At 47.6% G+C, this 23330-nt stretch overlaps 1 protein-coding gene across 1 annotated transcript in view; it reads right to left on the reverse strand.

Moving 5' to 3' along the window:
• The window catches only part of LOC136620989 (dihydroxyacetone phosphate acyltransferase-like), a 114622-nt gene that overhangs the window by 31708 nt on the left and 59584 nt on the right, over positions 1-23330 (reverse strand). Inside the window, exons 10-11 of the mRNA XM_066596142.1 lie at positions 16817-17062; positions 10569-10648 (exon numbers count right to left, since the gene is read on the reverse strand). Of these exons, the coding sequence (XP_066452239.1) occupies positions 10569-10648; positions 16817-17062 (326 nt within the window). The remainder of the gene's footprint in view (positions 1-10568; positions 10649-16816; positions 17063-23330) is intronic.

The raw sequence follows: 23330 nt of genomic DNA on the forward strand, positions 1-23330 counted from the left end.
CACACAAACTGCAACAACAATGACATGTTAAAGGGGTTGTCCCGCGGCAGCAAGTGGGTCTATACACTTCTGTATGGCCATATTAATGCACTTTGTAATGTACATTGTGCATTAATTATGAGCCATACAGAAGTTATAAAAAGTTTTTTACTTACCTGCTCCGTTGCTAGCGTCCTCGTTCCCATGGAGCCGACTAATTTTCGCCCTCCGATGGCCAAATTAGCCGCGCTTGCGCAGTCCGGGTCTTCTGCTCTCTTCAATGGAGCCGCTCGTGCAGAATGCCGGCTCCGTGTAGCTCCGCCCCGTCACGTGCCGATTCCAGCCAATCAGGAGGCTGGAATCGGCAATGGACCGCACAGAAGAGCTGCGGTCCACGGAGGGAGCAGACCCCGGCGGCCATCTTCAGCAGGTAAGTATGAAGACGCCGGACCGCCGGGATTCAGGTAAGCGCTGAGCGGTTTGTTTTTTTAACCCCTGCATCGGGGTTGTCTCGCGCCGAACGGGGGGGGGGGGGGGGGGGTTAAAAAAAAAAAAAAAAACAACCCCTTTAACTGTATTCTATGGGTCAATACGATTACTAAGATACAAACTTGTATAGTTTTTTTTGCTGTAGTACTTGTATTTTCTTTTTAAGATATTTAATTTTTTACAATTATTTTCTGCCGCCATCTTCTGCGCGCAATAACTTTTAAATTTTTTTTGTCCATGTCGTTGTGTGAGGGCTTATTTTTTGTGGGACATCCTGTAGTTTACGTTGGTACCATTTTGAAATACATACAAATTTTTTATAGCTTTTTACTGCATTTTTTCTGGAAGACAGGGTGACTGATAAAGTGCATCAGAATTGACAGCAGCATTTAAAGGGTTAATAGCCGCGATCAGCCATGCGGCTCATTGCAGCTAGTGCCCGCAGGTGTTAGCTGTAATAAACAGCTGACGCCCACACTGTATGAAGAGAGGTCGCCCCGCGATCTCTCTTCATACATACCCCGACGCTGCAGGACGTAAATGTACACCCTGGAGCAGGAAGGGGTTAAAAATGCTTCCAAATGCAGCCATTTTGTTCTACTTGCTTTTTTCACGCAGACCAAATCTCAGTGTGAAGGAGATCTAACACAGAGAACAGAATTTGATGGCTGTCTGAAGAAACCAGTAGCTGAGGAGTTAATAAGCAGAACCAATTTAGCTTGCTCTTCTTTTAGCTTCCCTTTCACAAGTCCAGGGCGACCATTCTATTGGATTAACTTTGGCCATATTTCCAATAAGGTACCTAAGGGCAGTTGTCCATTATGGAAGGAAACAGGAGGGGACATTGTACAATGGTGCTGGAAAGTTTGTGAACCCGTCAGAATTTTCCACATGTCTTTCTGCTTATATTTGACCTAAAACTGCATCAGATTTTCATACACATCCTAAGGCCGCCTGCACACGGGCGGAAATCCGGCGGCGGGATTTCCCGTGGGATTTCCGCCGCTCAAAGCCTGCATAGGAGTGCATTACAATACGCACTCCTATGCAGACGGCCGCGGTTTGGCGGCGCGAAATCTCGCACGGCAAACAAACCGCGGCATGTCCTATTTTTATTCTTCTTTAACCATTGTTTTGTAGTACGACTTGTGATCCAGCTAAAGGACATTTGTCTGGACATTTTCCTTTAGAATTTACTGGTATAATTCAGAATTCATTGTTACATCAATGATGGCAAGCTGTCCTGGCCAGATGTAGCAAAACAGGCCCAAACCATATTACCAGCTTTCACATGTAATACAAGTTTTATTGTAGTACAAGTTGAAATGCAGTTTTTTTTCTTTCTCCCTAAATAATGTTTCTCATTTAAGCCAAAAAGCTCTATTTTGGTCTCATCCATCAACAAAACACTGCTCCAATAGCTTTCTGGTGCTCTTTAGGAAACTGCAGACATGGCAGCAATGTTCTTGTCAGGGATCAAACCTGGGACCTCCTCTGCTCCAGACAGTTTCTCCCCCCAGTGAGCTATTGAGCTTGCTGGACAAGCTCCTCTGCTGATCCTAGCATTGTCCTGACCCTGATCTAGTTCCTGCCACTGGCCCCGCCCTGCTGCTAATTAGCACTTCCTATATAAATCTGGCCCTTCCATCCACTGATTGCATGATTATTCTGCTCCACAGCATTGATCAGCTTCACTTCTGCCTGTTCATCTGCCATTTTGACAAGACCTCCTGATACGGACTTCTGGCTTTCCATCTGATTACGTTACCAATCTCATCCTTCTGTACTGCATACCAAGACCAACCATTGACTCCTGGCTCATCCCTGATTACCTCTCCAGACCTGCATGGCTACTACACCCGTGGCTCCTACCCAGCGCCGGTAAGACGCAACAACATAATCACGCCCAAACATGGCGTCCATAGTGACTGCACTGCGGAAGCAAGTTTCAGAGCTCCAGGAATTTTGTACCTTCTATCAAGAGAAGTTGGCAGGATTACAGACACTGGTGCTACATCAACAAAAGAAAATAATCAGTTTACAGAGACAACTTCTGGATGTGCATCACTCAGGCTCTGATGTCCGCATTTCACTTCCCGCAAAATTCGGTGGGAATCGTCGTCAGTATAGAGGTGTCCGTAATCAATGCCGGATTTATTTCCAGATGCAGCCCACCTTGTTTACCAGCGACAAGAAGAAAGTGTTTCTCGCTCGTGTCATTGGGGTACACAGCAAAGACCGTGGGATATAGCTTCTGCCACTAGGAGGCGACACTAAGCACAAAAAGTTAGCTCCGCCCTCTGGCTATATCCCTCCTGCCGACAGCAGGCTAATCAGTTTTTAGCTTAGTGTCTCGTAGGAGGACGGTCGTGCCCGTTAGGGCTAGTTTTAAGGGCCAGGGTTAGACGGAGAGGCAGGACGCTCCCCATCAAACCCGAACGGAGAGGAGGGCGAACAACCTCGGGTTTGTCCAGGTTGCTTCTTGCCCGGCCCGCCTCAGAAGAAAAGGTGGCCCATCCGGATCATATATATCTGCATGTAGCCCGCCAGCGAGAGCCCCCCATGTTTGGTGCAGAGGTCCGCATCCCCTTCCCATGGGCAGGCGATGTTACAGGGGTAGGCTGCTGGAACTGGGGAGCCGCTATTTCCACCAGCAAGGACGCAAGAGGTGAGTATGCGCTGGCGACCTTCCCTTCCCCCCTCCCTTGGCTCTCCCCGTATGTCGCGGCATGGCGTAGGGTAAGCGCTAGTGTGCCCATATTATAGTGCAGCGGCTGGCAGGTTAATCTCTCCCTCTGCTCCCTTTGAGCTAGCAGGCAGCGCGGGGGGCTGTTTCTGGGTGATGGCTTACCTGGTGGTGTTCTGGTGCTGGTATCAGGGCACGAGCATGCTGAGTTGGTATGGCTACACGCGGTGGTGTCCCGGCGAGGCACCTTAGTAGCACAGCGCATTGACATAGTGCCGCCCGGGCTTTGGCTCCTGGCAATTGGGGGCACTCCTGCAGCATATGGGGCACAATAGGGGGCCTCTGTGCAGCCCTGGGCGCGGCAGCAACACTCTGGACTGATGGGGGGCGTGGCTACGACTTGACCACGCCCTAGCACGCATGGGGGGCGTGGCTTCGCGGGGCGCAGCGTAGGGGGCGTGGCTTAGCTGCGTAGGGGGCGTGGCTTCGCGGCGCCGCGCGTAGGGGCGTGGCCTCTTTGGGATGCACGGTGCCCCTCTCCGGCCCCTCCCTTCCTCCCTCCCTCTCAAGGATTGTGAGGAGGGATGATGTGGTGAAGCAGCATATTGGGAGACAGCGGCGCCAAAGATTGAGACCGCCCTGCGCCTCCACTCCTTGCTGCTGTGCTTGCTCAGGCTGGTGTGCAGTACAAGTCAAAGTTCCAGGAGGCCTCTTCAGCATCTGCAGGCTCTCGACTCAGCGGCTCCCCGGACCTCGACAAGGACCCAGGGTAAGCTGCCTGGCGGCGATCTTCCCCCTCTTGCGGCTCATCCCTCCTGCCGGCGGTTGGCATAGAGGAGGATAGTTTGCAGCTTTTTGCCAGGTCAAAATCCCAGCACCATGTCCGACCTCAGAGTTCTGAAGGCTGGACCAGGGACAGCAAGAGCAACGCGCTTGGCTTGCTCACGCCGTACCCTAGAGTTCGCATGCGGACAGGCTGAGCTATTTTGTAGAGACTGCTCCCCAGCGAAACAAGTGACAGTGCAAAGCACCCCTCCCCCGTTCAGCCCCCATTTATGGCCGAGCTGGAGTGGGCCCGCTCCTTGTCCCTTGCAGGGTCGATCCTCACTCGGGCGTCTGGTGCGATTTTGGAGAAGTTGGCACAGGACGCTTCCGGTTCATGTGAGAGAAACAGAGATGGCTCGCAGCGCGGCCGTCGGCGAAGACGGGACAGGCCCCCGGACTCACGGCGGTCCTCCCGGTCTCCATCCTCCTCGCCGTTTTGCGCTCCTCGGGTACGAGGTCGCGTCGATCATCGACAGAGAAGGTCTGTTCGGACGAGGATTGGTTTGACTCCTCCTCAGACTTTGTCATGGAGGAGGATCAGGTCCTTAGATTTTCGGCGATGGTGGAGAGCTTAGGGGATACGTTTCAGCTCACTGAGCAAGAGCCACAGGCGTCTGGGATCCTTTTCTTTTAGGCAGCCCAGACACTTCCTGAAGACCTTTCCTGCCCATGAGGCCTTTGACAAGGTCCTATCTAAGGAGTGGAAGGCACCGGGATAAGCGTTCCTTCCAAGTTTGGTTACTTGGACGGGAAATACCTCTTCTCGCAAAAGTTAGGAGAAGTAGTCGATCCCACCGCTAGTTGATTCGCCTATCTCTCGCCTGGCTAAGCCTATTATGCTGCCTACGGCGGAGTCCTCCTATCTCACGGATTTCAAGGATCGAAAGGTCGAGGCGTTGGCGAAGACCGTTTTCGAGGCGGTTAGGTCGGCTCTTAAGCCTGTGTTTGCCTCTTCCCGGGTCAGTAAGGCTATTACTGACTGGGCAAAACGGTTACGAGGGGGAGTCCTTGAAGGGGCTTCTCCCGGGAATTTGCCAGGCACAGCACAGCAGATGCAGCCAAACAGGTGGCTCGGGCCTCTGCAGCATCAATGGCAACTTGCCGGAGCCTATGGTTAAAATCGTGGGATGCAGATGCTTCTTCAAAGGGGTCGGTAATCAATATGCCCTTTGGAGGATCTCGCCTTTTTGGCGCCGAGCTAGTCGGGCTCATCTCAGAGGGTCAACGGGCATTCTAAGCTGAATGTTCTTGCTCTCGTCAGATAGCGGCCCCCAGCCAGCATGTCCGCCTGGGAGGCCCAGGTCCCGTTGACTTCTACGGGTAAAAGGAGCTCGCTTTTGCCGCAGCAGAGACTTTTGCCCCTGTCGCCGAACGAGTTCTCGCAGGATGGAGAGGAAACGTCCGCAGGAGCGGGTATAAAGGAAGAGGACTCCCTTTAAACCAAGGTCTCTTGGCGTGGGCCTCAGCCTACGAAGAGTTCCAAAAGCCCTCCGCATGAGGGACTGCCCCCACCTGTTTCCGGATAGGGTGGGGGGTCGGCTTCTCTAGGTCAGCCAGGTCTGGTCGACTCATGTCTCAGATACCTGGGTGCAGGAGGTCGTGTCCAGGGGCTATGCAATAGAGTTCCTGATGCAACCACACGTCCGCCCCCTTTTTTTCGGCCCAGAACCCCGAGGGACCCAGGGAAAGCAGCAGCTATCCTCAAGGCGGTCCACACTCTCTATTTTGCAGGGGGTGGTGCAAGCTCTCCCCGAGCATCACTGTGCGGGGTTCTACACTAATCCTTTGGTGGTCCCCGAAAAGGGTGGCTGTCTGTCCGATTGTGGCTCTAAAGAAATTGATCAAGTTGGTGGCGGTTCGTCATTTCCGCATGGAATCTGTACGACCGGTCCTCGCATCCTTGGAGGCAGGGGAGTTCCTTTCCTCGATAGATATCCAGGATGCATATTTACAAATCCCCATTCATCAGGCGCACCAGCGCTTCCTCCGATTCGGGCACTGGATCGGATGGTTTCCAGTTCACAGCGTTGCTTTTCGGGCTGGCAACAGCTCCCAGGGTGTTTACAAGAGTCTTAACCGCAGTAATGGCATTCGTGCATTCCAGGGGGGTCGTTGCCATGCCATATCTGGACGACATCCTGGTAAAGCCCCGACCCAGCGGGACAACCTGGAGAGCCTGCAGATTGCCTTGGACACTCTTCCAGGTTTGGCTGGCTGATTTATTACAAGAGGCATCTCTTGTGCCAGCACAATGCATGGTGTACCTGGGGATGTGCTTCGACACGATTCTGGGTCGAGTGGCTCACCCGGAGGCAAAACACCAGCTGCTGCAGAAGCAAGTACTGTCCCTTCTATGACGGCAACTGGTGGCGATCCGCCATGCAATGAAGGTCTTGGGCCTAATGGTCTCGTTTTCTGAGGCGGTTTCATTTGCCCAGTATGGGTTGGCATGATCCCTCGATCGGAAGATAAGCATTCCACCTGGGGTTCAGCAGTCACTCCAGTGATGGTTGGACTGGCCACGCATTCAGCAGGGCAGGTCGTTCCTGCGCCTGCAATGGCAGGTGCTGGCTACAGACGCCAGCATGTCAGGCTGAGGGTGCGCGCTGGGGGATCCGGTGGCACAAGGAACCTGGTCCAGGCAGGAATCCGGTCTCTATATAAATGTATTGGAGCTGCAAGCAGTAGTCCGGACCTTGCAGTTCTTTGCACATCGGCTGGAGGGAATGCCAGTGCGACCGCGGTGGCTTACATAAGCCATCAGGGCGGGACCTGCAGCAAAGGAGTCACTGGATCCGATGGCATCCCGCTTCAGACAGAAGCTTCCAGCCTAGCTGGCCAGGTCAAGGGATCCCAGAGCACTAGCAGCAGATGCGCTAATGGCTCCCCGGACGGGTTGTCATTACCCCTAGGTCTTCCCGCAAGCTCCTCATTTCCCGGCTGCTCTGGAGAAACAGGAAGGAGGGCTACCTGTGATTCTCTTAGTCCCAGATTGACCGCAAGAAACATGGTATGCGGAACTCGTGGACCTGGTAGCAGTCGTGCCCTGGTGGTACCCCTGTGAAAAGATCTGCTCTCTCAGGGTCCCCTCTACCACCAGAATTTGGCTACGCGGCATTGGACGGCGTGGCGGTGGAGGCCACGGTACTGAGGGCACGGGTTTCTCAGACCCAGTTATTCCAACAATGATTAGGGCTAGAAAGCCGTCGTCATTGAAAGTATTTCACCGGGTAATTCCAAAGAACAAACACTAGAATATGGTGTGCTGTATTGTCAGCTTGCTCACTTCACTACCACTTACGAGGGCTCTGTGCAGCCAATACGTGTCTGGTTAGAGATGGGTACACCTGGCAATTTTAAATATGACTAAATAGAGAGGATTACAAATTTTGCTCTGCAGGCAAGCGTGGATTACACTTTTTCCTGCATGGAATTTTTTACCATATCACCGGGTGTGGAAAACATCCCTTCGCTGGTGCGAGCAGAGGGGGGCACACCCGAGGCATTTCTCGTTGGCTCGCCTCCTTGTCTTTTCTCCAGGACGGGTTGGACTTGGGCCTGAGCCTCAGCTCCCTTAAGGGATAGGTTCCGGCCTTTTCGGTCTCCGATGCCACCCTGGGACCTAAAACGGGTTCTGGATGCCATACAGGCTCATCCGTTTGAACCATTAGTGGAGATATCGCGGCGGCTGATGTCCTGGGAGGTTGCCTTCCTGGTGGCGGTTACCTCTTCGCGCAGGGTGTCGGAGATTGAGGCTCTGTCGGCAAAACCACCTTTTACGGTTTTTCACCAGGATGGGGTGGTGCTGTGACCGGTGCGGTCTTTTCTCCCAAAGGTGGTGTCAACCTTCCACATTAATGAAGACCTTGTACTACCATCGTGTCCAGAGACTGTTCACCCTAGGGGACGGGCTCTGCATACCGTAGACCTAGTCCACGCCTGAGGACGTATTTGGACCAGACCGCGTCCTTCCGGCGCTCGGGTTCCCTGTTTGTGATACCGGATGGTCCGAGACGTGGTCTTGCAGCATCAAAAGTGACAGTTGCTCGCTGGTTTCGTTCGGCAGTGGTGGAGGCCTACCGGGTTAGAGGTTAGACACCGCAGTTTCCGGTGACGGCACACTCCGCCAGGGCACTGGGGGCTTCATGGGCGGTAAATCACGGGGCCTCAGTGTCACAAGTGTGTAGGGCGGCTTCCTGGGTATCCCTGCACGCCTTTTTCTAAATTTTATCAGATGCATACGTTTGCATCAGCCGACGCTTGCTAGGTCAAAAGGGTTTTACAGACGGCTGTAAACTGACTGCATGCGTTTATGATTTTTGTACCCACCCTCGGGGACGGCTGTGGGACGTCCCACGGTCTTTGCTGTGTACCCCAATGACACGAGCGAGAAAAGAGGATTTTTTACTCACCGTAAAATCTCTTTCTCGTCTCGTCATTGGGGGACACAGCACCCACCCCTCTTTCTTTATATGACACAGTGGTGGTCCTGGTCGGACTCCGGATTCTGTAAGTCACACATGGTCATGTGTTTTTCATTACAGTTAAATTTTGTTGATGTGTCATATTGCTAACTATTGTTGTCTCTCGGTTCCCGCATGGCTACTCCAACTGCTGGCATGACAAACTGATTAGCCTGCTGTCGGCAGGAGGGATATAGCCAGAGGGCGGAGCTAACTTTTTGTGCTTAGTGTCGCCTCCTAGTGGCAGAAGCTATATCCCACGGTCTTTGCTGTGTCCCCCAATGACGAGACGAGAAAGAGATTTTACGGTGAGTAAAAAATCCTCTTTTTTCATCATTAACCTCCTCACTGATGAGGCGTTTGCATGGATCACGCCATACATAGAGGCCAACAGTAATCTCCTAGACAGCCTTGATACCTTCATGACTGCTATGGGCCAAATCTTTGATGATTCGAATCACTATGCCACGACAAGGGCGACTTTCCGTTGCAGAGTATACGGCGGAATTTCGTTGCTGGACAAATGATACCATGTAGAATCCAGCTGCACAACAGAGCCAATTCCGCCGGGGATTATCTGAGTGGGTAAAAGATGAACTTGCCAGTTTGGAGACCCCTGATAACCTGGAGAACTTCATTCAGCTGTGCATCTGCATTGACCTGGTAATAACGGTCTTGAATTTTTTCAATTTGTACACAATCTGTCTGTGGATTAATGGAGTCCAACCACTTTAGAGATGATTTTCTAACAATTTCTAACCTGATGAACATTAATAATTCTTCTTCTAAGCTCCTCAGAAATCTGCTTTGTTCCTGCCATGATACACTTCTACAAACGTATTGTGAAAATCAGACTTTGATAGATCCCCGTTATTTAAATAAAACAGACCCCCCCACTCACACCTGATTGTTATTCCATTGATTGAAAAAAACTGACTAATTTCACCTCCTAATTATCTGCTAATCCTAAAGGTTCACATTCACTTTGCCCATATCTCAGCAGTTTTAACAGAAATCTGATAAAGATCAAACAGCAGGTCTCTGGCCAAACTAGCTGCATTGACACTTTTACTTCCAAAACAAATCAGGATTATGACTATCACGAGCTCCGACACTTTCTCCTGGCATCTGCGCCACTGCACTTCTCGTACATACAGCCCAGATCCCGGGAGCAAGTGTTAAAGGTCAGAGCCTGCAATACTCGGCGGTACATGGACTGAAGCTATGCAGGGAAGGTGAAGTACATCCTGATAGGGTTGCTGCCCTTCCACATTTTCCTGGGGGCACTATTGCCACTGGGGACCATTTTTACTACTGAGACCACTGGAGCACATTATTACCACTGGGGAACCATTATTACTACTGAGTGCACTGGGACACACTTTGCCTTCTTCTGGATCAACATTAGGGGTAACCTGCTGAAGCAGATGGACGTGTGTCTTTTGTCGGCTTAATATATTATGTTAATGTATGGTATAAAAATACTATACTTATGTGTTCAAATGCAAAAGCAAATAACTAGAGATGAGTGAGCATACTTGCTAAGGACAATTGCTCGAGCAAGCATTGTCCTTAGCGAGTATCTTCCCGCTCGGAAGAAAAGGTTCGGCTGCCGGCGCGGGTGACAGGTGAGTTGCGGCGGTGAGCAGGGGGGAGCGGGGAGGAGAGAGGGAGAGAGAGATCTCCCCTCTGTTCCTCCCCGCTCTCCCCCGCAGCTCCCCGCCCGCCGCTGGCAGCCGAATCTTTTCTTCCGAGCGGACAGGTACTCGCTAAGGGCAATGCTCGATCGAGTAATTGCCCTTAGCGAGTATGCTCACTCATCTCTATTAATAACTCTTCACACTTATGCCGTGGTTTTAACATTTGATGGGAGACTCTGAAAGTCAAGTGAACATAATAAAAAAATATCATACTTGACAAAGATCAACACAGTTGGAACCTTGCACTTACTATGGAAGAATAAAGAACATCTACCTGGTGACTTTGTAAAGAGTGCTGCTTGGTGTGTATTTTTATAGCAATGTGCATATAGTTTATTAACCCGTGCAACATTTCACTCATAGTATGTAATGTTTATAAAAGTGTCTTTCTTTTTGTTCCCTGAGTGTTATTTTCTTTATTCTTACCTGCTCTTCTTTGTCATGACAAAGGATAAATTCTCTGGAAAAAAGATTTCTCATGAAGCAAAATGATCTACGTATTTCATCTAAAAAAGAAGTCAAAAGTTGAAATTCCAAATTAACAAGTGCTATACAGCTCAGGTATACATATACAGTCCCAAAACATCCCAACATGCCCACTACTTTCATACTTGTGGCTTATTCTACCCTGAAGCTCCCAGGCATGTAAGTAAGTCTGATCAATGTGCTATTAACTTGTATTACTTTGTAGCAGGACAGGAAATTGCTTTTCTTTTCTCTTGGTTGAACAGGTAGTAGGCTTGGTAGCTTTCATTTTGGTCTCTTCCAAAGAAAGGAGGTCTTATGTGAATAGTATAGTAGTTCACAAAATGTTCTTAGGATGAATTCTGGGTAAGAAGATTGATTTAAAGAAAAACTCTAGCCCTTTCCCCGACAGCCATATCGTAAGGAGAAGAATGTACTGATGTAATACTAATGAGAAGTTATACGACGGAATCAAACGTGTGCCTTGTAATTGACCGTGGTTAGTTTTAATATTCTTCAGCTGAATAATATACTTGTGCTTAAAGGGCTCATTCATGCGGGCATATGTGCATTTCAGTCCATGAAATATGCAGCATTTTTACTGCATGTATATATGGTGCATATGCATTTTTTGTGTACGTAGTCACTGCATTTTTTCAGGCACACAAAGAAAAACACAAGGCGGCCCAATTGATTTGTCTATTTTTTAAATGTCTACTGTCAACAAGCGTAAAACACAGTGCATAAGCATGCAAATGCATATCTGCTGTGTTTTTACGCAATGCAATAGACTTTAATAGGCAAATTCAGCCCGTCATTATGGACCAAAAATACGACCATGTGAAGGAGTGCTAACATCAAGGACACTGGGCTTTTAGGTAATAAGGAAAGATTTACTTTGGTTGCAAGAGTGTTACCAAGTTGCAGATAGAGGTTTGGCAAGGAAGGAGAATAAACTTATTTACACGAGTTGCATGCCCAGACTTCTGGAGATACAATAGTACATCATAAGCAGTGGCATTATCTGCTCATTACAGATAATCCCCTTTCTGAAAATGAAAAATGACAGTCCTCAATAATTAATACTTTTAAATGGCTAACTAAACAGATTGTTAAAATAGCAGTCAAAACTAGCAATACAGAACGAAAAAAGCATTTTAAATCAAAGTCTTTTCAGACTACTTTTTTTTAAATCGCACACTGGTTCCATCCAGGGATCCCTCGTCCATACACAGAATAAGGTCTCCAGCTCACATAGTTTCCGTACCTGTCAGTCTTTTACACTCGACATAAAAAGCACCATATAAGAAGAGCCTAAGACAAATGATGCGAAGCAGTACCAATACCCGGACGCACCGAAAGTTCTAGGAAGCGAGAATGTAAATTATTTATTATTACCTAGGGTGGCAGCTTGAGAATGCCCACACCTGTATAAGTTTTGAGATCTTATCTTGTGAAGTTGAACACTGGCCAGAATGCTCATGACATATGATGCAAGATGACATAAATTATCGGGAGTTCAAACAAGGCATGATAGTAGGTGCCAGACGAATGGAAATTCCAATTCTAATGTAGTGCGGGCATTTGACTTTTTTTGATCCAGTGTTGTGTGTACAGGGAACACATTATAGAAGGCATTACCACCTACAGTGGACACAGCAGTGGCCACCCACGGGTGCTTAATTATCACGATCTGGCTAGAATTGTCCATGTGAACATTTAAGCCAGGGGTGTCAAACTCATTTTCACCGAGGGCCACATCAGGCTTATGGTGACCTTCAAAGGGCCGATTGTAAGGCCCCCTGCAGACGGCCGGATCGGATCCCGCTGTGAGAATTCTCGCAGCGGGACCCGACCCCCTGCAGGAACCAGCGCGGCACTCACCTGCTCCCGCGGCTCCGGCTCTGTGATGTGCCGGCTGCCCCGCACAGTAATAGAGCATGCCATGATTTGTTTTCCGTGTGAGATTTTGCGCAGACAAATCTCAGCCGTCTGCATAGGATTGCATTTTCTAACGTAATCCTATGGCAGCTTCCACGGGCGGAAATTCTGCGGGAAATACAGCCGCGGAATTTCCGCCCGTGTGCAGGGGGCCTAAGACCGTACAGTAAGGGCTCGTTGACACAAGCGTATTTGCGTACATAATATGCAGTGAATAGAAGTCATTGATTTCAATGAGTTCAGTCACATGATGTATATTTTCACACAGCATGACCTATTTTGTTTTCACACAGCATGACCTATTTTGTTATGTACTGCGCACCACGATAGGCCATTGGAGTGAATGGGCCGCGCAAATACGGGGTGAATGCACAGGAAACCTATGTATTCACTGCATATTTGCGCACCATTTCAGTGGGCCCATATGCGTTCCTTTTTACGTACGCAAATATACAGGCATAAGCGATTTTCGATTGCGCAAATTCGCAGTGTATTTGTGCGACCGAAATACAATTACACCCGTGTGAACAAGACCTAATAGTGACCCTGATAGTGGCCCTTAGTAAAAATAACGACTCCCACAGTGGCCCAATTAGTAATATTAACCCCCATAGCAAAGTAATAAGCCGCCCCCTCAGTAATAATAATAAGCCCCCCCTCAGTAATAATAAGCCCCCTACCTTAGTAATAGCAATAAGCCCCCACCTCAGTAATAATAATAAACCCCCCCCAGTAATAAGCAGCCTCCCCCCCAGTAATAAGCAGCCCCCCCAATAATACCCCCTCCCCAGTAATAAGCAGCCCCCACAGTAATAAGCAGCCCCCCCCGTAATAAGCATCCCCCACCCAATAATACCCCCTCCCCAGTAATAAGTAGCCCCCACCCCTCAGTAATAAGCCGCCCTCCCAGTAATAAGACCCAACCCCAGTAATAAGCAGCCTCCCCCCCTCAGTAATAAGCAGCCCCCCCTCCAGTAATAAGCAGCCCCCCCTCCAGTAATAAGCAGCCCCCACCCCTCAGTAATAAGCAGCCCCCACCCCTCAGTAATAAGCAGCCCCCACCCCTCAGTAATAAGCAGCCCCCACCCCTCAGTAATAAGCAGCCCCCACCCCCAGTGATAAGCAGCCTCCCACCCCCAGTAATAAGCAGCCTCCCCTCCCCCAGTAATAAGCAGCCCCCCCCCCAGTAATAAGCAGCCTCCCCCCCCAGTAATAAGCAGCCTCCCCCCCCAGTAATAAGCAGCCTCCCCCCCAGTAATAAGCAGCCCCCTCCGCCCCCCAGTAATAAGCAGCCCCCCCCATAATAAGCAGCCCCCTCCCTCCCCAGTAATAAGCAGCCGCCTCCCCCCAGTAATAAGCAGCACCCCCCAGTAATTAGCAGCCTCCCCCCCAGTAATAAGCAGCATCTCCCCAGTAATAAGCAGCACCTCCCCAACCCATATACTTACCTCTTCCTTCCTGTCAGCGTTGCTCCCTCTCCGCTTGCCCTTAGCCCGGATGAACACTGTCAGTGTGTAGCCTGGCATGCCTCCTCCCCGAGTACTCTCCTGCGGAACTGATGAGCAAGGGACTCGGGAGGAGGATCCTGGCTGCACACTGACGTCAGTGTGCACCGGGAACAGCGGTAACAGCGGGCCACAGAACACAAGGCAGCAGGCCGGATTCGGCCCGCGGGCCTTGTGTTTGACACATGTGATTTAAGCTATGCCGGCAGAAATCATATTCAATGCAGGAGGCCCCTCAAACATATCCTGCAGGTCAATGCAGAACTGCTTAGCTTCCATAGGATATGGGAGCAGAAGACCCACCAAAGTGCCTTTGTTAACTCCACAACGCCAGACATAGTGCCTCAGCTGGACTTGTAAGATTGCTAACAGGACCCTAAAGGATTGGCAACATGTGGTGTTGCCCGATGAGTCATGGCGCCGATTGCTTCTGGCTGACGGTAGGGTTCATGCAGATCCCATGAAGCTATGTACCCCAGTTGTCAACAAGGCACTATTTAGGCTGTTGGAAGTTCCATACTCGTTTGGGGTATGTTCTTATGGCATGGGTTGGGTCCACCTAAACAGGTGATCGATGCCTGCTATGTTTAACTGCTTGGTGATCATCTGCAGCCATTCATGGACTTTATGTACCCTCACAATTATGGGATATTCCAGCAGGATAATACACCATGTCATTGGGCCTACGTTGCCCAGAATTGGTTCAAGAAGCATTCTAGAGAGTTCCTTCAAATGGTGTGGCCTGTGCACTTGCCCAACATGATCCCTATAGAGCATTTATGGATTGTGGTGGAAAAGTTGATTTGCATCCTGCACATACAAACACCACAAAGCTGTGGGTAGCTATCCAGACATCTTCCCTCCTACTGAGGTCACCTATTGTTTTGCTTTGCAGTGGACTGATATAATGGATCAGTTCAACACTAAAGGCAGATGGAAGCCCTTTGGTTCACTTTCCTCTGTCATTGACTTTAATGCAAAAAACAAAAACGGTAACATGCTTTTTTTTTTAACAGCAAAACCCTGAAAACTGACCAAGCAGCAAGTCACATTCCTAGATGGTTCATGTGTTCTACGTAGAGAGAGATTTGCAGCGTTGTCTGGGCCCAAAATAGTGAAAAAAAACCAAAAACATTTCAGTGCTGTGAAGCGCACCTCTAATCAAACAGCCGTGCTCTTAGATACATGTGGTTTGCAGTTACAGATGTGACAAACATTAACTTGGTGTTTAACTAGTTATGATAAGTTAACTACAATACAGCACAATGCTGTAAATAGATTTATGACGACGCTGCAATCATGTTGATGATCACTACTTCTGTACCTTGGTCTTTTACGTGTCTTGCTCATTATGCTGTCCTCTAGGAGGGCAGCACACAGCAATGCCAGACTTATTTCAGTGGTCTGTCACTTATGTGCAGCAGTTTTTGAGAAGTGACATCGTACTCCTTACAGCACAAGCCAAAGGCTGCCAGAAGGCGGTCTGATGTACTCATGATAAACAGGCCCACTCTCCAACCTACTGATTGACAATTTTCTCCTTAGGCCAGTTTCACATAAGCATATTACAACTGCATTTTTGCATCCGTAATATGTACATGTCCCAGACCGACCGCAAGATTTATTGACCTGAACTGTCACCATTATAGATTGCTATGATGGTCACAGCTCGCGTCAGTAACCACACCGTTGGATGGGACACACAAATGTATACCTAGTATGTTCGAGTAAAACTGCGGAATACTGTGGTTACCAAGAAGACTGTCAATCTGTGGCTGAATGGTTCAACTACATAGATTCTTTGTTGGTCCTAAATGTTTCGCTATGGGACTGCAATATCAGCTCTTACCACAAGAGGGAGCTCTAAGCTAATAGAAGGACGAGCTTCTGTGTTATGCAACGCAGTGTTAACTCTATGGAGGGATGTAGTGTTTCCTTAAGAAGTGTATGGAGACACCTAAAAGGTGAGAAAGGAGACTTATAAGGTCATGATAGCTCCTCTGGGTAATTTATGCAAATAAGGAAGATGTAAAAATACCCCTGCAGCACCACCCATTGGATGGTAGCATTCCTTCAAATCAAAGTGACTTTCTAACAAGTCTTAACAATGATTGGGGATAGGAAACCAAGACAGGAAAGCATGCACATACAGCTGTTTCAGGGCGTTTGCCCCTCATCAGTGGCTTAGTTTGTGAGGGGCCTATGACGTGGGTCATACTACATTGTAGACTCATTCATTAGAAAGAGGTTCAAGTATTAGTTGCTCATTATATTACATGTGGACATTGCTAGATTGTTTGTAAACAACTATTTAGTGATAGAGTGAAGTGCAGGGGTTAACTAAGAGCTATAAGTATTGAACACGGCAATTAGTGATTGTCAATTTGTATGAAAACTGGTTATCGTGTCAAATCACTTATTTGTCATAAATTCTCATGTCTAATGTTCTTCAATTAAACTGTATTATTTCACGGTTATCTCCAAACTTGTCTTCTTGCTCAGCATTGTACCCAATACCGGTTGGGTGACTCTAGGCCCGCTACAAGGAGAAGACAATTAAATACTAATGCAGACTGTGACGGACAGCTGGTATCATGCAAATGTTTCAGAAGAGAAAGAGCCAATTTGGGCAATCCCTTTGGTAATGTTCCAGTAGACGTAACAAGAATAAACTTTTGGATTTTGTGAGTGTTAACAATATTGAAAATAGAGATTAGCAGGTAAACATTTACTAACTATATGGACATAAACATTTTTTTTTACCTTTTTGGAAGCTCTGAGCCGTTTTACATGCCAACACAACAAGTGCGGGGCGTACGAAGACATTAACCATTTTGTTTCTGTAAGAGGCACCAGTCAGAAAAGTGAGCGCTTGTTTGGTGATCAGCTCTTCAGTCAAGACTTTTGTAACATTGTGCTCAAGCAAAACAATGTGATCGTCCACAATTGCCATAAAGTTTGAATGTAGAGATACGCTGTATTGAACAACTTCGTGGATGGACTTATTATCTGCAGGACAGTTAAAAAGAGAAAATATAAATGTATCTGCGGACATATAAAACATTACAAGGAATATTTCCATTATAGATTGCTATAGTAAATCAATAAGATATGCTACAACATTGCGATTGGCGGGTGTCGGACATCAGTGACCCTCGCAGACCCGTTAAAAGAATAAGGGCCCTTTTAAACAGACCGACAGGTCAGGCGCAGCGATGATTGTTCTGTTGTTTTCACAGAGGAACGATCATCCCTCAGTGACTGGAGGCAGAGCGGGTGGTCGGGGATCGTTTCGGCCGCCTCCATTCGCAGTAAGCAGGCCTCGTTCATAGATGAAAGACTACCCGTTTACACTGGCCAATCCATCAACCAGTTTTCATGGATGCAGAAACTGAATGACGAGTGATAAGTGACTGAATTATTCATTCTTCCGTCAGTGCATGCATTTAGACTGCATGACAATTAATCAGATTCTCATTGGATCGCTGGAATCTAAACGATTTATCTGCCTGTGTAAAAAGGGTCCTAAAAGGGACTAGGGCCCTTCATGTTTTCTCCTGTGCATCTATGGAGGTGATGTGGTTCACTGCACAAGGGGGGGCCAGAGTCATGGATGTGAAGGAAGCACTGAAAAAATACCATAGCTACTTAAATCTAAACTATGCAGAGACCCTACTGATATACCATTAGATACAATGGAGAAATACCATTTAAATAATAATATTTATCATCATTATTATTACTATGAAAGAAAAACCAAGAAAATCATAAGACTTGGCTTTTTAAAACTTACATTCACGTCATAAATTGAAGAGGCGATTTCCAAAGTGACCTTTTTCCGTTTTCCGCAAAAATTAAGGCAAAAGGGATTACGCACTTTTCATTATGCCTACCATATCATTAACAACATGGTTATAGCCAAAATCACTCAAGTACCTATAAAACACTCACTACAAAGATCCAATGGCCAAAGTCCAACCACAGAAAATCCTATCTTGTGGAAAACAGCTTCAGTTATACAGTAGAAGTTTTTTCAAAGTTAAAATAACATTAACCCCTTCCCGTCACAGGACATAAGGTTACGTCATGGGCGGGTGGTACTTAAAGCAACATGACGTAACCTTACTGGTACTGCGTTCCTCTCCTGTTGCCGACCCAGATTGCCCGACCTGCTTTTGTGTGTGTTTATTTCCCTGCTTGTCCGTTATTCTGACTCCCTGCCCCGCATCCCTAGCTAGCCTAAGGACTGTCGCCCAGTTGTCGCCCTAGGGCTTAGCCTAGGGGGGCAAGCAGGTAGGGACAGGGGTTGCGGGTGGTGTTTTAGGGACCTCCAGTTACCCAGAACCCCGCTCCTGACAGAATCTCAGCAGAAAGGTGACTTTACAACATGGCAGTGACACTGAAAAAGGCTTAAAAAATAAACAGTTTTTGAAAAGTAAAGTCAAAGCCCAAATCTGAATCTCACCTACGTGCAGGGAATGAGTTTAAAGAAAACAAATAACATAAGAAATCCCTCAACACTGCATGATTGAAAACAATCTCCATGGAGGAGTGGGAGAAATGTTCTCTCGATCTCAGAGGCTGGCAGACAGTCAGGGAGGTTGTTTCTACGAAAGGGGGCAACACCTAGTATGGGACTTGAGTTGTCTCAGAAGGGCCCAGAGTTGAGTTTTTCTTTATAAAGTGAGAAAGTAGAATTTAAAAAAAACAGAACGGTTCTTCCCTCACCTCTCGCTCCCCTGACAGTCTCTGCTTCCCTCCCAAAAGTCATTCAGGTCTAGCTACAACTAATACCTAGGCTCAGCATTGCTACAGCCGAGGCTGCCAGGAATTGCCCGAAGCAATCAAGTGCTTAAAAGCAAGTGACTATGCTATCCGGAAGTGAAGGAGGATCACTGTAGCATGGATTAAAGGCGGGTGAAGCGAAAGAGGGGAGTATAGGTTTTTTTATTTTACAGCATAAATGGGGACTTCGTTAAAAAGACATAAAAGGCAGCACTGTTAATGAGTGGGAGCATTACTAGTATTAAGTGGGATCAGAGTAGGGAGCATTATCAAAGAGTGGGGGCATAAAGGGGCATGGTTGCTGACTGGGAGCAGAAGAGTGCATTATTATTGAGCAGAGACGTAAAAGGAAACACTTTTATTGTGGGGGTGGGGTCACTAATAGAGGCACTTACTGTGGCTGACAGGCAGGCAAAAGGAGAGATACTTTACTGTGTGAGGGACCAGACGTAGTATGATTTTCTGGAACACTAAGAACTTAAAAAGAGTGCTGGTAAGGGAAGGAACCAAAAATCTATATGTATTACAAACATCTGTGGCTGGGAGAAGTCATTATGACGGTTAAGGCTGGATGGAGAATTAAAGGGAAAGTGTACTACTCCAGTCACAGAGGAAGTCACTAATGATCACTACAGGTAACTGTATTGTAGCCACTAAAATAGTCTGTGGAGTGCATGTGTGCAACTGGAGTCTACCACTATATGGCCATCGTATGGAGACAACATTTGTGCTTGTATTGTATTTTTTCCAGTAACAGAAAAAAAGGTTTTCTTGCTGCTATGATTAGGCAGAAACCTTATATCCCAATACAGATCTCATAACAAGATGTGAATAGTTATAAACATTGCCTTAATATTTGCACTCATAATAACAAATGATTAATTGCAGGAGTTACTGCTGCTGATAGGTATTTAAACCAAGCAACGGAACAATTGTTGGAGCGTGGCGACATGTGCTTGATTTCAAGTGTGGCTGTTTTAAGTGTGTGTGTGATTTAAAATCAGGGGACTTTAGAAGGCTGTAACATATCTATTCATTATTAATTTTTTTACTCGTGTAAATTACTTGATTATTTGACTTTTATCTGTATGATCCCTATTTAGAATGTGCTCCATGATTGACAATGCTGTCCATTGTACATCTTGTGCCATGTATGCGGTCCTTGAACAGTTGTTAGTGGGTGCATACTGTTGTACGAGATATGACCATATTGTATGTTTGGAAGCCCAGATACTGGATCTAAATGAGCAGCTTGCAAGACTGAGATCCATTTGCAACCTGGAAAGGAGTTTGCTGCTCACTTAGCAGATACTCGCTGGGGCAGATGTGGGGGTTGGGTGGTACGGTAGTTCAGGAGAGCAGGATGGTCAGGCAGCTAGCTAGGTGACACGAAGAGGAGTAGAGGGAAGAGATCCCGGGAGGCTAGTCCTGAACTGAAACCCCCCAACAGGTTTGCAAAGTTGGCAGATGAGGGGGATGCCATTACAGGATTAGCATGGCTGCAGCATGACATGCCCTCTGACCGCCAAGGGGGTGTCTGCTCCAGTAAGAAGGGGACTAGGAGTGCAGGGCAGACTAGACAGGTACTGGGAGACTCAACTGTTAGGGGACAGACAGGGCAATCTGCCACAAAACCAAGATCGACGAACGGTGTGTTGTTTTCCTGTCGCTCAAGTTTGACACATCAGGTTGACAGATTACTTGGGAGAAGCTGGTGAGGATCCAGCGGTCATTGTGCACATTGGCAACAATGACAAAGTTAGAGGTAGGTGGAAGGCCCTTAAAAACCATTTCAGGGAAGTAGAATGTAAGTTCCTTAACAAGGGCCTCCAAAGGGCCTCCAAAGTAGTATATTGTGAAATACTACCTGTACCACGTGCCACACCAGAAAGGCAGTAGGAGATTAGGGAGGTAAAAAAGTGGCTCCAGAGTTGGTGCAAGGAGGAGGGGTTTGGGGTCCTGCAGAACTGGACTGACTTTGCTGTTGGCTACAGGTTCCACCATAAGAATGGACTGCATCTTAAGTGGCAAGAGGACAGCTGTCCTGGGGGAGAAGATTGCTAGAAGGTTGGAAGAGTGTTTAAATTAGGGACTGGGGGGAGGGAAACCAGAGAGATAGAGGGGAAGATAGTGTAGAGAGTGACCTGGGACTAAGTACTGGAAATGGGGGTGGAAGCAGTGGGAGGGGTAATTACAGTTAAAACTGGCAGAACAGTTAATAGGGTTACACTTAAAGGGGTTGTCCCGCGGTAGCAAGTGGGGTTATACACTTCTGTATGGCCATATTAATGCACTTTGTAATATACATCGTGCATTAAATATGAGCCATACAGAAGTTATTCACTTACCTGCTCCGTTGCTGGCGTCCCCGTTGCCATGGTGCCGTTTAACTTCAGCGTCTAATCGCTTGCGCATATGGGTCTTTTCCCTTCGGCTCGGCAGCAGCGGCGTTCTGGCTCCGCCCCCACCACATGTGCCGATTCCAGCCTCCTGATTGGTTGGAATCGGCACATGTGACGGGGGCGGAGCTACGTGATGACGCGTACAAGGGGGCGGAGCCAAAACACCGCTGCTGCCGAGCCGAAGGGAAAAGACCCATCTGCGCAAGCGCGTCTAATCGGGCGATTAGACGCTGAAGTTAGACGGCACCATGGCAACGGGGACGCCAGCAACAGAGCAGGTAAGTGAATAACTTCTGTATGGCTCATATTTAATGCATGATGTATATTACAAAGTGCATTAATATGGCCATACAGAAGTGTATAACCCCACTTGCTATCGCGGGACAACCCCTTTAATGTAAAAAATAACCAAAACCTTCTAAACTGTATGGTGACTAATGCTAGAAGTTTGCCCAATAAAGTAGGCAAACTAGAAGTAATTATGTCTGAGGGAAAAAACAATAATAAAATCCTTATAGTGGGTTTCTATAGATACCAAATATAACAGAAGCCCCTGAAAATGTATTACTGAGCCAAATAGATGAAGCAGCAAATCACAATATGGTAATTATTATGGGGGACGTTTACTATCCAGATATAAACTGGTAAGCGGAAACCTGCTGATCTCATAAAGGTAACAACTTTCTGTAAATAACTAAAGATAATTACCTTACCCAACTTGTACAGGACCCAACTAGGGGGGCAGCCATTTTGACTTATTAACAACTAATAGACTAGACTGCATAACAGGGGTACAGGTCGGGGGGCACATGGGAAATAATGGTTGTAGGCACAATCCCTTTTTTTTCTTCCTTAAAGAGGCATGAGACGTGATGTTAAGCTCCACTCCTTAGGCAGAACACATCAGCGCTGGCTGCGTCTCCCCAGCTTAAATATGTAGGCGAGTAAGCATCACGCCTCCTGCCTCTTTAAGGAAGAAAAAAATAAGGGATTGCACCTACAACCACTTTTTTCTAACATTCACTTCATGTATTTGCACGTCCCTCTGGAAAGGTGTGATGTTTTGTGGGCTAGCCGCACCCTTACATATTCATCAAAAGTCAAGCACTTCTCACTCATAATAAAAAACTGAGAAGAGAGTAACTCCTAAACTAATACACCGGTTAATAGACTTTGAACCTCCAGGTACATGCTCCACTGCCTCTTTTTTCTTAGCATCTTTCATTACCTGGGAAATAGTGATATTAATGTTATAAATTTCAACTTATCTTTCAATAGGGAGTTTTATCGGGGAGCTACAAAAATACTAAACTTTAGGAAGGCAGCATTCAATCAGCCTAGATGCCTTAAACATTATTGACTGAGACAGCGTCCTCAAAAATAAGAGTATAAACAATTAAAGGGGTTGTCCCGCAGCAGCAAGTGGGGTTATACACTTCTGTAAGGCCATATTAATGCACTTTGTAATATACATCGTGCATTAAATATGAGCCATACAGAGGTTATACACTTACCCCCTCCAGTGCTGGCGTCCCCGTCTCCATGGCGCCGACTAAAGCTGCCTTCTCCTTCCATTAGACGCGCTTGCGCTGTCCGGTCTTCTGCTTTGTTGAATGGGGCCGCTCCGGCGTGCTCGCGCCAGAGAGCTGGTCTGCGCATGCGTAGAAGACATGTGCGGCGCGAGCACGCCGGAGCGGCCCCATTCAACAGAGCAAAAGACCGGACAGCGCAAGCGCGTCTAATGGGAGGAGAAGGCAGCTTTAGTCGGCGCCATGGAGACGGGGACGCCAGCACCGGAGGAGGTAAGTGTATAACTTCTGTATGGCTCATATTTAATGCACGATGTATATTACAAAGTGCATTAATATGGCCTTACAGAAGTGTATAACCCCACTTGCTGCCGCGGGACAACCCCTTTAATGGAAGAGGTTTAAAAACATCTTAAATACTTACTATGAAAGGTTCATACTTTACAGAAATAAAAGACTTAAGGCCCATTTAGATGCAATGATTATTGCGCAAAATTCGCTCAAAAGCTGTCTTTTGTGTGATAACCGTTGCGTCTAAACGCTGCCCATCGTGCACTTTCC

The sequence above is a fragment of the Eleutherodactylus coqui genome, chromosome 3 (assembly GCF_035609145.1).
Source record: "Eleutherodactylus coqui strain aEleCoq1 chromosome 3, aEleCoq1.hap1, whole genome shotgun sequence".
Taxonomy (NCBI): domain Eukaryota; kingdom Metazoa; phylum Chordata; class Amphibia; order Anura; family Eleutherodactylidae; genus Eleutherodactylus; species Eleutherodactylus coqui.